Source organism: Pogona vitticeps, chromosome 1 (genome assembly GCF_051106095.1).
Source record: "Pogona vitticeps strain Pit_001003342236 chromosome 1, PviZW2.1, whole genome shotgun sequence".
In the NCBI taxonomy this organism is placed as follows: Eukaryota; Metazoa; Chordata; class Lepidosauria; order Squamata; family Agamidae; genus Pogona; species Pogona vitticeps.
In genome coordinates, this window is record NC_135783.1 from 333,323,831 (window position 1) to 333,339,991 (window position 16,161).

General features: G+C 46.3%; 1 protein-coding gene across 1 annotated transcript; it reads right to left on the reverse strand.

Moving 5' to 3' along the window:
- Positions 1 to 8,592: 8,592 nt before the first annotated feature.
- On the reverse strand, positions 8,593 to 15,793 carry GSC (goosecoid homeobox). Its single transcript, XM_072986617.2, has 3 exons — positions 14,989 to 15,793; positions 11,879 to 12,138; positions 8,593 to 9,419 (listed from the first exon to the last, which is right to left on the reverse strand). The coding sequence occupies exons 1-3, from the start codon at positions 15,410 to 15,412 to the stop codon at positions 9,264 to 9,266; spliced, it is 840 nt and encodes a 279-aa protein (XP_072842718.2). The 5' UTR covers positions 15,413 to 15,793; the 3' UTR covers positions 8,593 to 9,263.
- Positions 15,794 to 16,161: the final 368 nt, after the last annotated feature.

The following is a 16,161-nucleotide window of genomic DNA, read 5'->3' on the forward strand; positions in this document are numbered from 1 at the left end:
ATCTTACCAGCACCGGCTGAAATCCTGTTCCATGACCTGCCTTTTGATTGACCAAGAACACCTCATCCTGTTGTCAGGAATAAGTTTCAATTTGCTTGCTCTCATTCAGTCCATCATTAACACCAAGTATGTGGTTAGAATAGAACAGCTTTATTGGAGTTAGATGGAAAAGAGAGAGAGAGAGTTGGGTGTCACCAGTTTACTGATGACACCAAACTTCAAAACAGAACCTTGACGAATACTACAGACCAAGGCCAAGGCATCAGACAGGAATTACCCAGCATCACTATCTGAGGACAATCCTCTAGGAAGGACCAGATCCACTATAACACTGTGTCTCCAAATTGTTGACAGTTGAGAAGGATGCCATGTTCCGTGATATCAAAAGGTCACTGAGCGATACAGCAAAGCCAACAGGGGCACACTCCCCTTCTCCAATTCCTGGCATAGGCCATCCACCAAGATGACTAAAGCCATCTCTTCCCCATAACCAGGCCTGGAGCCAGATGGAAATGGATCTAGATGAGGAAAGCTGTTCTAGATGACTGTTCAAACTGGACATCTGGTTGATTGTTACGTGCAAGTTAATGACAATTAATTTGGATGGAAATCAGTTGCAAGAACACAAAAAAATTATGCTGTTAGTCCATAATCCAGTGTTAAGTGCTACCAGAATAGCTTGTGAAAGTATATCATGCACATTTCACACTGACCCACATTCATGTCAGTTGGACTAATTTTGTTGTTGTGTGGTCAATGTTTTCACAATTAAAAGAGGGTACTAATGTTTTCTTCTTCCATTTGGGGTGTTAGAAGTGTCTATTGCATACATAAGTACCAGGTGGTCCTTATGTATGCAACATTTACAGGTCGTAGTATAATTAGCCACTCAAATTTTATTCAGTAAGTCTAGGGGAAACATCATCTACTGGCTAAAACAATAGCAATGAAGATTAAGAAATACTGGAACACTGACATTCCACAGCTACATTCTTCTCTATGAAATTCCTAGCTTCCTTTTAAAAAGAAAAAGAAAATCGTTTTCCAGTTGCAAAATCTTTGCCAATACTATCAAACAAATTAATGAGCCCAAACATTCACTGAGCTTGGCTTTCAGTCCCTAATACATGAGCCAAGCACTGATATTCTGTGAAAACTCCCCATTAAAATAAAACAAAATGGACAGCCCCAACGGTTTCATGGTTTTACAGAAATTATGAAAGTAATATAATCAACCCTGCCTTTTTGCATTTCTAAGCCTGTGCAGCAAACCACATTTTTGTGGTATGCAATGAATTATCAGGGAGTTCATAAAAATAAAGAATTCAAAATCATTCTAAAGGACTCCATTAGAACTATCTTAGAAGATCTCCAGAGTCTTTTCTGCTTCAGCAGAAATGTTAAAACCTGGAACAAGGCAAATATATCTGTACAATCCAAACCTGTCAGTATTTCTGCTGATTTTATGCCTAGTGGGTCCAAGTGAGCTAATTATCCAGATTTGTGTGCAAGAGGTATGGCATGCCATGACCTGATTGGTCCATGACAGAGTCTTTTATAGTGGTCCCCTAGGACAGCATCTTGGCAACCAATCAGACATGCCAGATACGTCCTTCCAAGGTTACATAGGAAGGTCAGATCATGGAGGAGGGATTCATTTTTGATCCCCATTTCTTGGGCTGCGGGGGTGGGGAATCCATCCCACTAACTACTCTGATGTCAGAATTCTGCTGGAGGAGTCAGGATGTAAGAGTAGGGATGGGCAGAGCAGGAAATATGCTGGATTTGCAAGATCCCAAGCACTCCTTGAAGGGGATGACTTTTCCGAACCAGGGCGAGTGTCTACCCTCAAGAGCTGTCTGAATTAATTCCCTACCACTGTTTTCAATTGGACAAAAATTGGAATTTTCTAGAAAGTTGGGAGGAGGGGAGAAGAAGAGCAGGAAACATCAGTCATCACTCCCTTATGTATCATCCAAGGTCAGTGTATTGGTGCATTTTGATCCCAGAGAGGTCAACCAGATACCTCCAGAAACCTCACAGTATGGGGTCTTGCTCATGTGTCCAGCAACTGTACATCATACTCTCTGTAAAAACAGAGATAATATATATCCATCACATGACTTGCAGTCATAGATAGCCACTTTCTCTGCAGTTTTTTTTTGTCATTCTTGTTTAGGTTGGCTATTATTATTTCCTCTGGCAGTGAATTCTCTGGTTTAGCCTAAAACACCTTTCTTTCCTCTTCCCTGAATTTCCCACCATCCATCTTTGATGTATAATTCTCATGATACACTTTTAATCTCTTTGTATTTCTTTACAATATGCAAAATTATTTCAACCTCATGTCACTTCAGTCCTTATTCACTCAACTGAAAAATTCAAAATAGTTCTAACATTTCCTTTGGCCATCCCATCATTTTTGTTGCTCTTTCCTGCCCCTTTTCTATCTTTGTGTTATGTGCCCTCTGGTCAAAACTGGAGTATAACGTCCTTAGTAGGGCTTTCAAGGTAAATGAGATATTTCAGGAGTGTATTTACCATTACTGTTCCACAATGGGCTTCCACCACTGAGCAGAGATTCAAACCCAAATCTCCCGAATCCTAGCCCATCGCTCTACTCACTACGCTACAGTACACTGGGTATCCACCCATCTTTCCAGTTTTATACTATTTGTAATGAACCAGCCAGCACTCTAGACAGCATTCCGAGTACAGTCGTATCACCATATATTTGAGGAATAGTGATAATGCTGCAATATACCTGTATGCGTGACCACTGTCCCAAATTATGACTGGGACCTCCTCCAACATAAATTGGAGGTGAAGGAAAGAAAAACTCCATTGTATGAACAACAAGATTTATTTGACAGTTTTACTTAATGATCATTAGCATGGAATTCATATTTTGGACAGCTCCCTCGCCAAAACCATTAAGTAGCATTTTTACTAATTTGGCTGCCCTCTTAGTTTAGTTTGGAGTTGTGAGATTGGGAGAGGATGGAAGAATGGCGGAGAAAGCTAGCATATGAATGTGCATTGGCCCTATTGGTTCTTCGCTGAACCTGTTTCTCTGCCTGAAAAGAGTGTCTGGAAGCAGTATATGCACTCGGGCCAAGCAGGATGACACCCTTCCAGTAGCAAATAGCAACAGCTGGGTTTGTGCCATTCCAGCAGAGGGGGGAGGGGCCTTCTGGTCCTTTTTGCGCTCTCTAAATTTTGTCACCCTCGGTCAAATCCTTGCCTTTCCCACTCTAATTACAAGTCTGTAACCTTGATGCATTGTTTTCATGGCCACAAGATCTCTTTCCTGATATGTCCCTTCAGCACATGATTCGTATTACCCCTTCTATAAGGACCTTTGCTCTGTTTTCTTTGAGAGGTTCCTTAAGAAAAGGGAGGGCTGGGCAGATCCAGAGAAAATAAGGTATATGCTTTCTGTAGTTTACGTTGATGTATCCAAGAAAGTGGGACGTGGTGGCGCTGTGGGCTAAACCACAGAAGCCTGTGCTGCAAGGTCAGAAGACCAGCAGTCGTAACATCGAATCCACACAACGGAGTGAGCTCCTGTTGCTTTGTCCCAGCTCCTCGCCAACCTAGCAGTTCGAAAGCATGTAAATGCGAGTAGATAAATAGGTACCATCTTGGTGGGAAGGTAAAACGGCGTTCCCTAGTCACGCTGGCCACATGACAACGGAAACTGTCTTCGGACAAGCGCTGGCTCTATGGCTTGAAAAACGGGATGAGCACCGCCCCCTAGAGTCGGACACGACTGGACTAAAAATGTCAAGGGGAACCTTTACCTTTTTATCCAAGAAAGTAGCAATTTTTAAAAATTGGTTATCCAGGGAAGACTACCGAATCTAGTGAACTGGGTCTTATTGTTGGTTTTATATTTGTTTATGTATCCTGCAAACTTTGGCTAGTCAAATTTTATTTATTGGTTTTCCATTTACTATTTTATTTTATTATGCCAATAAATGTAAAATGATTATGGCAAATCACAATTAATTTAGATCCTATCTCTCTGTATGCATAAAGTTGTCTTCTTATTATTCAAAAATACCAGGCACAGTCAATTAAAATTATAAAAACATTGTCTGATATAACAGAGACAAGTTTAACCAAAAGCTTAGTATCTGTTGTTGCTACTGCTGCTGCTGTTGCTGTTATCTGCCCCATATGCATCACTTTATGCCCTTACTTACATTCAGTGGCATCTGATGCTCACTGGAGCCACTGGAGCAAAGTGGCATCATCAGAGGCAGAGCCATTTGTACATAATTTGCGGCTCAGCCTCCTCCCTGGCACAGTCTAAAGATCCAACCAGATACAGTAGCTAGAGAGAATCACATCTGGAAAAAGATGCTTTGCTGGGAATGACCCCCCCCCCTTTAAGTGATCCTTCAGTCCCTACAGGAATCTCACAAGCCTAGCTCTCTCTCTCTCTCTCTCTCTCTCTCACACACACACACACACACACACACACACACACACACACACACACACAAAGTAGCCTTGCTGCTGGACCAAAAAGTTCCACCTTGGGCTGGTTCATGATCTCTCATGAATTGTGTGATCACTGAAAACAGTTCACACCTGATTATGCCACAAGAGGTCCAAAATGCATGCTATTTCTCTGTCTGATTGCACCCTTAGGTATACTTTACACTCTCGCCTCCTGGCTGGGAGGAGCTTTGAGTGCCCGATGCCCCAAATACGATCATCATCTCTGTTTGTCTGCAGTTGCCATATTATTGCCCATTCATCCATTCTGGAGACATCTTTTGCACCTCTTGGCAAATCCCTTTTGTTTTTCTTGCTGTGAATTATTTAGTGTCACCTTAACTTGATGTCCTAATACCAAACCCTGGGCAACCTCATTTCTTCTCCGTTTCGTGTTTTAATTTGTTGCAGATCCTTAAGAGCAATTCTGTGGGAATCTTCTCCAGTTGAAATTTCCAGTATGTTTGACTCTTTGCTCTCCCTGACATACAGAGTAGCATTACTTCCAGCACCCTTCCTGTGGAGTTTGTACGCAGACTTCCCTTAAAGCTCAATATGTCTGTTATGAAGCAGTCCATCTTGGCCCAGTCAATATAGTACACTATGTGTCATAATATGCCATCAAGTCACTTCCAAGGTATGGTGATCCTTATTAGGGCTTTTTAAGGTATGTGAGATGTTCCAGGAGTGATTTGCCATTGCCTCCCCCTCCCAGTGAGTTTCCATGGCCAAATGGGGAGACTGGAACTCAAACCTCCTAAGTCCTAGTGTGATCCTCCATACACTACACCACACTGCCTATCATGTAAAAAAACATGTTTATACCTATATGCAACCACACATGCCACACAAAGCCTGAAGATAATGAGGTCATAGCCATGAAGCTGCCACAATGAGCTCAGAATCTGTCCTCATACCACCGGGCGGGGGATTTTCTTCAAGATTTCTTGGGGATAATCAAAGGCCCTTAAAGTATAATATCCGGGAAAAGACTGTGTCAGGGATGACTGTGGTTAGCTGGGTTTCCACCCTCCTCTCCTCTCCTCAGCCAGGGTGCGAGGTGTCCGCAAAAGCTGCGCATTCCGCAACGGGTTACTCCGCTGCATTTTGCCAGACGGGTTTTCTTGGCTCGACTCCACCACATCCAGTTTGCGGCGGGAGGGGACGCTTTCCTGGAAGTGTGAATCATGCAGAAGCACGTTTCAAGCAAAGGAAGAAGAAGAAGAAGAAGAAGAAGAAGAAGAAGAAGAAGAAGAAGAAGAAGAAGAAGAAGAAGAAGAAGAAGAAGAAGAAGAAGAAGAAGAAGAAGAAGAAGAAGAAGACAGCAACAGAAATTCCAATTTAAAAAATCAATACAGACGTACGTAGGTTTATGGAAAGGCTTTCCTTCTTCTTCCCTGTGATGTCAGCCGTTTAATAACGAAGCGGTTCCCAATTAGTGGGCAAGGGTAAATAATGAGCCAGATTTAGGAGTGGGGAGATAGCGGCGTCAGTTACATAGTTTACTAGATATAGCGGGTGTTTGTTTTTTTTTCCCCAAGGAGTTCCCTGATGTAAGAGGCGGGGGGGGGGGGCGGAAGAATAGATGTCGGAGGGCAAAAAAAGTTGGTCTGATCGTGCGAAAGTTATTGTTTGCACCACACCTGGGAGCTATGTACGGGATTCTGGGCATTGTAGTCCCAAATAGTACCTTTTCCAGACTCTATTCTTTCTATGAAATGGCATTGTGGGAGACAAGCAAAAAGGATAATCCATAGCTCTGGATGCTTGGTTACTTATTTTTTTAACGAATGCCATATTCTTCTGTTTTAATTGACTGTTATCTGATGGAGCAAGGAACCTTTGATCCTCGAGAGAGTTTGTACTACAATCCCCATAAATCCGTAGCTTACCTTGCTGGCTTGGCTTCTGGTGGTGGAAGTTCCAGATAACTGAAGGGGTGAATATATCCCATTATAGGTTATATTGTAAGTGTTGGGTCATGAGATGAGATATTGGTGCACGTGTGAATGAATCATTACCTGAATGGAATGCTAAAGGAGAAAATACAGTATTCTTATACTAGATATTTTTTTAAAAGTGTATATTACCTCTTGGGAAAGTTACTTTTGAACTAAAACTCCCAGAGCCTTCCAGCCAAATTGGACGCAAGAATTCTGGGCGTTGTAGTTCAAGGCAGTAACTTTTCTCCCATGTCCCTATGTGTCTGTATGTGAGGGGGGAAAAACCTATAGGGTAACGCATCTCGGACGTTGCTTCCCGGCTAGAGCTCGAAGACAGACCCGAGGCAGACCCCGGGTTGTCCGCGGAATTCCGTGACTCCCTGTTCGTCTGAACGACGGTGGTGGAAGGAGGACCCAAGAATGGCGTCCAGACTCTTCCCATTAAACAGATTTATTAGGGAAATGCAAAGAAGAAAGAGATTTCAGGAAAAAATACTTTGGATCAATGATATGGATGCCTTTGGGAGCTTTGGTATGAACTTTTTGTCTGTTTCCAAACACAAGAAATTAGGCTCAATGCGCCTAAAATCCTATGCGCGTTCGACTCAGCAGCAAGTTCTATTGAGTTGAATGGGGTTGGCCCCCAGGTCACCCCAGAAAGGGCGAACGACCCCATTATCGTTCCGGGTTAAAGGAAAAATTTCCAAAGAACAGCATTCGATCGTCCTCGGTGGCCCTTGCCGGCCGCAAAATGAGATTCCTCACTAGTTTTACGGAACGGAAAGGGTGAGTAGTCGGCGGCCATCTTCTGTTTATGTGGACACACTGCTCCGTTTATAGCGCGATCTTATAACATCTACTCAGAAGTAAATCCGGTTGATTTAGACGGGGTTTACGCCTACCTGGACCTGAACCCTCAACATGGGATATTCTCCCTTCTCTCGCCTCCTCAAACCTAAGAATTAAGAATATATATATTTGCCTATGTGATATGAACATTTCATTGCTCCTGATGGATTTCCAGCAGTTCCCACATGCTGGCTATGAACTAAGAGTCGTCGTTCAACCAAGATTGCTGATTAAAGGATGAGAAAAAAATATATATGTATTGCTCTTTTTAGGCCGAAGTGATACACCCATTGAGCTCAGTGGTACTTACTTCTGACTAGACATGCTGTGAATTCCCCTTCTTTTAATTCACAGAGGTATGATAAAGGACTGTAGAGAGATGCTCAAATGGGACACGTAAATTTTGTCCATTTTCTACGGTCACTTTGTGACCCTGCTTAACGCTGACGTGTCGCTTGACCTGACCTCAAATTTCCAGAGCAAATATTATTTTCCAAAATTATAATCCTTTAAAAAAACAGGAAGATAATCTGTATACAGTATATTTTTTTTTCCTAATGAACTGCTCAACTCTTTCTTTCAGTGTAAATCTAACAACTTTTTTTAAGTGCCACAAATTGTTAGTGGTCTGTGCGGTTTGCAGAGTAAAGCAGCTCTTATTAGAGCTTGCAAAACAGCAAAGTTTACTATTTTTCTCAATCCACTCGGTTTAAAAATCAAAGTTATCTTCCTATAATTTCAGGATCCTTTAATTTGGTCGGATGTAACTTTCTCCCCTCGCTTCTGTTGCTGAGATCCCAAGAACGTTTCTTTGGAAATAAACCCGAATGTGAGGGACATCATTCAAATCACTCAGATTAACGGTAGTTAACAGTATTTAGGAAAGGAATTAATAGGTGGGGTTAGTTTTGGAGTTACTAGTCAATCTCTTTCCAATGGTTAAGGCCTGAGACCCAAATAAAGTTAAAGTGAAGTATTTGAATAAGAATATTGTCAAATTAACAACAACATGGCATCTGGTTGCTTCCGACATATGGCTTTCCCAAAAGGGTTTTTGAGATACGTGAGATGCTGAATAAGTGCCACCACCCCTGTCACTTTCCATGGCCAAATGAAGAGATTTGAACACAGATCTCCTAAAAATCCTAATCCATCTCACATTGGTTCTATTGGTGCCTTATGTCGACCACCCGGTAATGCGATGTGCCACTGCTGGACCTACTTTTTGGGGGGGAGAGAGAGTTTGAGGATCGTAGATAGAACAACGCCAATCAAATATACGCCTGCATACACGCGCAGTTGTATGTATCTTTACTTGGAGGCCCGTCCCATGGAGTTCAAAAGGGTTTGGTCGCGAGTAGCCTTACTGGTTGCCTCGCCCAGGAAACGTCGCGATCCTTCCGACAGAGAGATAGCCACAAAAACAGCCGCATTTCGTAGTGTTCCCAACCTAGGGATTTGGGGAGAGGGCATTCTTGGACTACATGATCCAGATTCCGGGGCTAGCCAGGGGATTTTAGGAGTTGTGGTCCAAGAAAGCCTCCTCCAAGTTCTCTCGCCCCGCCCCCTTGTTGCCTAAATAACCACAATAAGTTAAGTTGTGCTGATTTAAAGTTCTGCAGGTACCTAGGGGAGCCTGGCCAAGAGCTGTGACGTCGCTCACCGCCGCCACCGCTCCTTTCGTGCAGCCACTTTGGCTCTGGTAGGGTCAGACACCCGCCCCCCCTAAAACAAATGTCCTCGGCGTCCCTCCCTCGCCTTCCCCCCAACCGCAGCGCGTTTTATTGCAAAGGAATCACTGCCGGGGGTCATAATATACATTATGTACAAATATAGATTACACACACACACACATATATATACACGGCCCTTCCTCCTGCCAAGGCAGAGTCTGTGCAAGAATGTGGAGCCTCTTCTCCGTGCAAGTCGTCCCAGACGCCTAGTCTACCCTGTCCACACAGCCTATCAGCTGTCGGAGTCCAAATCGCTTTTGGTTTCTTCTTGCCTCTTTTCTGGGGAGGTTTTGGAAGTTGTTTTGTTCCATTTCTGAGGATTCTCCGATTCCTCCGAGGAAGACCGCTTCTGCCTTCTCCATTTAGCCCGGCGGTTCTTGAACCAAACCTGCCAAGTTAAGCAAATAGAAGGAGAAAAGGGGAAAGGTCACTTGCCACAGAAACCGTTGCGCGCAGGGCTTGCTTCGTCCCGCGATGGCTGCCACGGGCGCCAGAGGAAGGGGGCCATCAGGGGTCTAAGCCCACTGGCAAAACTTGCTAGCGAGAGGACCTGAAATGAAATCCCCCATCACCAGAGAACAGCGATCGTACGTTCAATTGTAAGGGACAGTAGAAGCTTATTGACGCTCATGTGAATAGACCATTGTTTAGTCCGGCTAGCTATTGTGGAGGAAGATCTCCTAATGTCTAGAATATGTTCAACACACATGAGATGAAATTAAGAGGCCAATCTAGCAAATTTTAAATCTGGCTCACCCGCCCCTACGTATACACAGCGCAGTTGAGAGTTGCCCCCGCCATCCTTTGACGGCTAGCATATTTACTTCCCTAACAAGCAAGAAGCGTTATGTCCTCCAGGATCGCTTTACTACTGGAGGTCAAAACGCAAGTGATTGAGGTGAAGGATGGGGATCAGGAATAATATGAGGAATTCTTCTTCCGGTTAGTGATGACGTTTGTCTTTCTACCCCACTGTTAACACCGAGTGGCAGCGGCTGCCCCACATTTCCTGAGGGTTTGTCCCCTTAGCGATATCTGAAGATGCCGGGGATCGAACCGGCGACTGTCTGTATGCAAAGCAGAAGCAGCAGCTCTCACCCCCTTGTGATACCAGGAGTAGGTCTGAACAGCTGCAAAGGAAACACGTAAGGTATACCTGGGCAGCTGTGCTCAATGCAGGTGGAGGAGGGGCGTTGATCCAAAAATCTAGAGCAACATAAACTTGGCTAAAAGTCAAGTCAAGAATCCGCTTTGCGGACATCCTGGACTGCCAGAAAGACGAACAAGTGGGTCCTAGAACAAACCGAGCCTGAACTATCTCTGGAGGCTGTTGAGACGGAGGCTGTCCTGCTTTGGGCATATCATGAAAGATGAGATTCTCTGGAAAGGATGATAATGTTAGGAAAAGTGGAAGGCAGCAAGAAAAGAGGAAAATCTAATACGAGATGGACTGACTCCCTAAAGGAAGCCACAGGCTTGAGTCTACAAGAGCTGAGCAGGACTTTCAAGGAAAGGACATTTTGGCAATCGCTCATTCATAGGATTGCCGGCGACTTTAAGGCAGGTAGCAGTAACTGGAAGGCGAAAAGACGAGCACGGTGAAGAACCCTTTAGTGCTGCCTTCTTTGACTTGCCAAGGAAGCTCAACCCCAGCAAAGAGGATAGGATCGGGCGCAGTTGCCCCCTTCGTCCAATTCACCCTCCCCATCAGCCCCACCAACTATATGCAGAAGGAATACCAACTCTGTGTACGATCCATGTGCGACAGGATCGCCACTGACTGTTTTGTGCGCAGCTCAGTACAATCCCCCGGGGGGATAAATGAACGGGAAAGATGGTTGCGATCAAGTCGGGGAAAAAGTCGCTAGACAGCAGGGTGCCTTATGAGTGTGCTCTGCCTGCCACACATTGTTGTTGTTAGGCGTCCTCAACTCCCTCCCGACCTATAGGGACCCTGTGAATGATTGCTATTCAGAAAGGTCCTATCGTTCACAACCCTGCTCAGGTCTTGCAAAGGCCAAGCCCTGGTTTCCTTTATGCAGTTAATCCATCTGATGCTAACTACCCATTTAGCAAAGAAGAATTTGGCCTGACTGAAGTCCTGATAATAAAATCCATTTTCTCTGAAAAGCAAGCTTCAAGTAGTGGACGTACTCCAAATGTTAGTCGCCTTTTTCTAAGAATAAGTTTCATTTAAACTCAGCTACTTGATGTTAACTATACTGTACTTCCAGTCCCCAGTATTGTAAACAACAGGATTCAAACGCATCAATGACTTCAGCAGCGCAATCTTATGCATGTAGACCCAGAAACAGATGCGGGTGACTCCAGTGGGGTTTTCTGCCAGGTATATTAGTTCCGGGTGGCACTCTAGGAACGATGTCCGTTTTTGGACCCAACCAGGGTAGACCTACTGAAGTAAATAGGTCTTACTTTATTTAGCGTTGACTAATCAATCCCCGCCATTTCCACGGATCCCATTCTGCTTGGATGTCTCACTAAGTCTAGTTACACCGGTAGTAAATTCCAATTCAGTCGAGAATGGTTGAGCTAAATGTGCAGTTCTCAGAGGCGCTAACCCAGCACAGATTGAACAGTTCAAATCCGAGCCGCTCCGGTTGCGCTTAGTACGTATTCCATTCCGTTTCCAGCAAGGGTGCTGAGTTAGGAATGAACGGGGCAGGACTGGCTTGTGTCAGGATGAGAGGAACAAGCCACTGACCTTCCTCCCTTCTTTATCCACTGTTCCTTGCTTAACATAGGGAAAGAGGAGCCGCGCAAACTCCCCTCTGTCTGTCCCATTTTCTAACAGTTCCAAAGTGAATCCTAGAGGAAGTGTCCCCTTACCTCCACTTTCTCCTCCCGTAAATGTACCCTCCTGGCCAGCTGCTCTCGAGTGCCCACGTCGGGGTATTTGGTTTCCTGGAAGAGGTTTTCCAGCGCCTCTAGCTGTTCGTCCGTGAAGATGGTTCGATGCCTCCTTTTCCTTCGGCAGTGGAGCTGGTTGAGAAGCTGCAACTCAGTCCGGGACAAGGTGCCCACGTTCATGTACGGCAGCATCTGGTGGGGCACTGGGGACATCAGGACTGAGCCGGTACCTTCATAACCTGGAGACAAAGCGGAGAAAGGTACAGGAGTGCAAAAAGAGTCGGTTGGAACTGGTTTGGATTGGGAGCTCAAGGAAACAAGGAACTCCCTAAAGATTTCTGGAGGGCTAGCTACAGAAGCAAGAGACTGAACCGGGATTCTCCTCCAAAGAAGGCAACGGGTTGACAAAAGGAAGGAAATCGGGCAAAAATATTCGGTTACTTTCTGGAAAATCTCAAGGATTTTCCGGCGTGGAACTGTAGGCTCTTCCATTCTAAGGACAGTGAACATCGCAGTAAAGGAAAATATGCATTTGCACTTGGTCTTCAAATGCATTTTCATTTGAAGACCAAGTAGAAACTGCAAAACGTACTCCTCATGCCTGAACGCTTGTTTCCACAAGTTCTAGATTAGCCTTGAAGTACTTTTGCACAGCTCAGCAGATTTCCATCCATCCATAGACCCCCATACACCCCCACACCCCCACAGCCTTGAGCACTGAGGCTATACTCTCGTTTAAGGAGTTCAATGAACGTTTGCCTTACTTTTACTTTCGTTCTGTTACGCCTCCAATTGAACTCAGACATACTTCGTATGAAAAGGAGATGAGGTATATCTTTTTTAAGGCAACGGAAAGACACAAAAAGGGTGTCATTTCATGTATGTATTTCAGAGTTGATCTGTTGAGGTTATACCTATAAAATCTAGGCTCTTACGCACAGACGTAAGTTTCGGGGAATTCAGGATAATAAACCCTGAATCCTTAAAACAACACACAAGCCCTGCAGGTAATTGAGCCATACAATTAAATGTGGAGAGTATGATAACAGCATCGATTTTAGACCCTTCAACTGAACCGGATTTTTAAAACTTCAAATCATATTTCTAAGGACCGGGTGACTTTTTTTAAAAAAGGGGGGCGAGTTTTCCAAGTTTTTGCATTAAGCAGGGACGTCTTCAATCTTGCTGAAGACGAAATCTATCTCCCAAAGATTAGTGGCTCTTAATTCATTCAAGTTAAGTAAATAAATTTGGGACGGGAATTTTTAAACCACCGTCTCTCTTTTCCCCTCTTCCTTCACTGTTTAAATCCGAATATCTGGTCTGTCTGTTAATGTTATTAAGAATGCGAAGCTGATACCTCTATCTCAAACTTATTTTCTTAAACTAGAGTTCTTTTTCTAATCCGGTGGGCCATCAGGGAGCTTCAGAGGCACGCGTGGTTAGGGAAGGAAAAAGACACTTCGAAGGGGAAAGCGAATTTCGCTAGCTTCAGAAAAAGGAGAGTCACGGCTCTATTTTGCGCACATTTGCGCCATTTTTTACTCAGTAAGACGCACTTATTTTAGTAAGATTCACTACTTGATCCACCCGCTTCCAGTAATGTTCGAAATAAACGCGTGTCTTGCCTGAATTCTAAATACACGAGTTTGTCGTGGGATGTCAGAAAGGGTCCTCTGAGAGAAAGGGACGCTAAGGATTCTGGGGGTGGGGTGGGGGGAAAACTTCAGAAAAGCCAACCACTTCTGCTTCTTCAAAGAGCTGACGTGAATTCTCCGCTGACCAGATACATGCGGCTACTAACTAAGCTGGTTCTGATATGGTTCCTTCCTCTCGGACAGTGAATGCCACATAACCTGCAACCGGGCCCCAGCGTTGTGTCTAAGAAGGCCTCAAACTCTGGACAGATCAAGGAACTAGACTCAGGAGGGGCTGCACGTGTAGAAACAGGTCTTGATTCTATATGGAGAGGCGTCTCCAGGAGGAGCAACAGGCCGATGTCCCGCGTTCATGCATACTTTTATGGGTTTACCTGTCATCATGTTGCATCTGACTTATGGCAACCCTAATAGGGCTTTCAAGGTATGTGAGATATTTAAGGAAAAGTTTTACCAGTTCTACCAACCCCACCCCGTAACTTTCCAGGGCTTAACGGGAATATGAACCCAGGTCTCCTGAATCCTCATGGGTAACCCCATCTACTAGGCCACCTGGCTGTTTTAGTTTGCTGACGCGTAAAAACAACAGACTCATATGTTATCCTTACCCTAATGTGATAATTTGCTACCTGAGATGGATCAGCAAATGGTCAGCCCAATGGAAATTCAACAGCAGAGCGTTTTTGAACCGTTAAGTTATCCCAGTGGGAACGGAGATACTTGAACGGCGGAGCGAAGGTTTTTTACCCAGTCCCGACTTTGAATTTTGCTCATGATCACAAATCTTCCTTCCTTCCTTCCTTCCTTCCTTCCTTCCTTCCTTCCTTCCTTCCTTCCTTCCTTCCTTCCTTCCTTCCTTCCAGGCTGATCAGGTGGTTCCCATGCCTGAGGCGGAACTTCTCAGAAGCGCTCCTCCCTCGGTGTCAAACCTCAATTATCATAAATTTCTTGCAAAACCAACTGCGCCCTGCTCGGGGATGCGCCCCATCAGCTGCCTTTCTTTCGCTCCGGCCTCACAGTAGCGCTGAGCCCCTCCAGAGGGCCTGGCCTTTAAGGGACATGTCGCTAGTCTCACAAGAAGGAGAGAACCCGGAGGAAAGGATTGAACACGGGGGGCGGGGGGCGAGAAGAGAATCCAAGAAAGTACTAGATAGATAACTTTAATCTATCTTCCTTCTTTCCTTCCATCACACATACACCGGAGTGGGTTGGAATCCAGAAAATCTTCCTTGCCAAATGCAACGTGTCGTCTTGAGAGTATCACAAGTTTCTTTTGCACAAGATTCTTTTGCAACAAATCAGCGCCGTCCCACCCCCACCCCCATCCCGAGGCCCAGCTCCTCTCTTTCTGCCCCTCTTCCTCCCCCACGGAGGGAAAGTGAAAGTGACCGGGTGGGGTGGGGGTGGGGGAGCGGGGAGCCCAGGTCTTACCTGCGGCCGGGACGCAGGAGCACTGCTGAGCGCCCAAGGGCTGCACGGCGCCGCAGCAGGACGGGCCGACGGCCGACGCCTGGACGTGGAGCTGCCCGTAGTAATAGTTGCCGTAGCCCCCCAGCCGGGAGCCCCCGAGGGCGGGCAAGTTAGAGGCGGGCGCCACGGCCCGCGAGTAGTATCCGCCGTAGTCCGCCCCGCTGCCGGCCGCCGCCGCTGCCGCCGCCGCCGCCGCCGCGTAGAGCGAGTCCCCTCCGTGCAGGCTGGCCGAGAAGACCACGGAGGGCGCCGCGCTGGGTTGCGGGCCGGGGGGCGGCGGGGGCGGCGGCGGCGGCGGGGACGGATGCTGCTGGAGCAGCACCGCCTCCTTGCAGCGCGGTCTGGCCGCCAAGATGTTGTCGATGCTGAACATGCCGGCAGGCATCCCCCGAAAGCTGGCGGCGTCTGCCCGCAGGGAGAGACCGAGAGAGAGAGAGAGAGAGAGAGAGAGAGAGAGAGAGAGAGGCCGGGAAGGAGAGAGGGACGGACGGACGGACGGACGGAGAGAGGGAGCGAAGGGACCGGAGGGAGGGAGGGAGGGAGGAGGGCTGTGGAAATGAAACTTTTCTGCCCGAGAAGAGAAAGCCGTGCGCCTCGGTGAGTCCGCGCCGGAGCGAATGAGCTTTCCCGAAGCTTGGAGACTTGGGTTTATTGGAAGGGGGGGCGCGATCTGCCAGTAAGCAGCTTCTCTTTTTTAGGGGAAAAGGGGGAGGAAAGGGATCCTCGTACTTTGCCTGCTTGTTCCGCCTCCTCTCTCTCTCTCTCTCTCTCTTCCCCCCCCTTTTTTTTCTTTTCCTTCTCTCCCCTCCCCCGTACACCCCCCGATCCGTTTCCTCTTCAGCTCTCCACGTCCTGGAGGCTCTCTGATCCATCCCCAGCCTCCTGTGTCCTTTTTTTATACCCCGGCGACGTCATGCTGGGATTGAGTTCGCGATTCCAGAGCGGATCGCGGATAAGAGCAGATTTCCCCGGTGGGGGTGGGGGTGGAGTGGGGGTCCAAGGAGAAGGTGGGGGCGGGAGGCGGAGGGGCTGGGGCGGGTTGGGCGCATCTGGAGGAGAAGGAGGAGGAGGAGGTGTGTAAGAGCAGCCGGAATTCGGAGTAAGAGCAGCCGGAATTCGGAGTATTAAGAATTA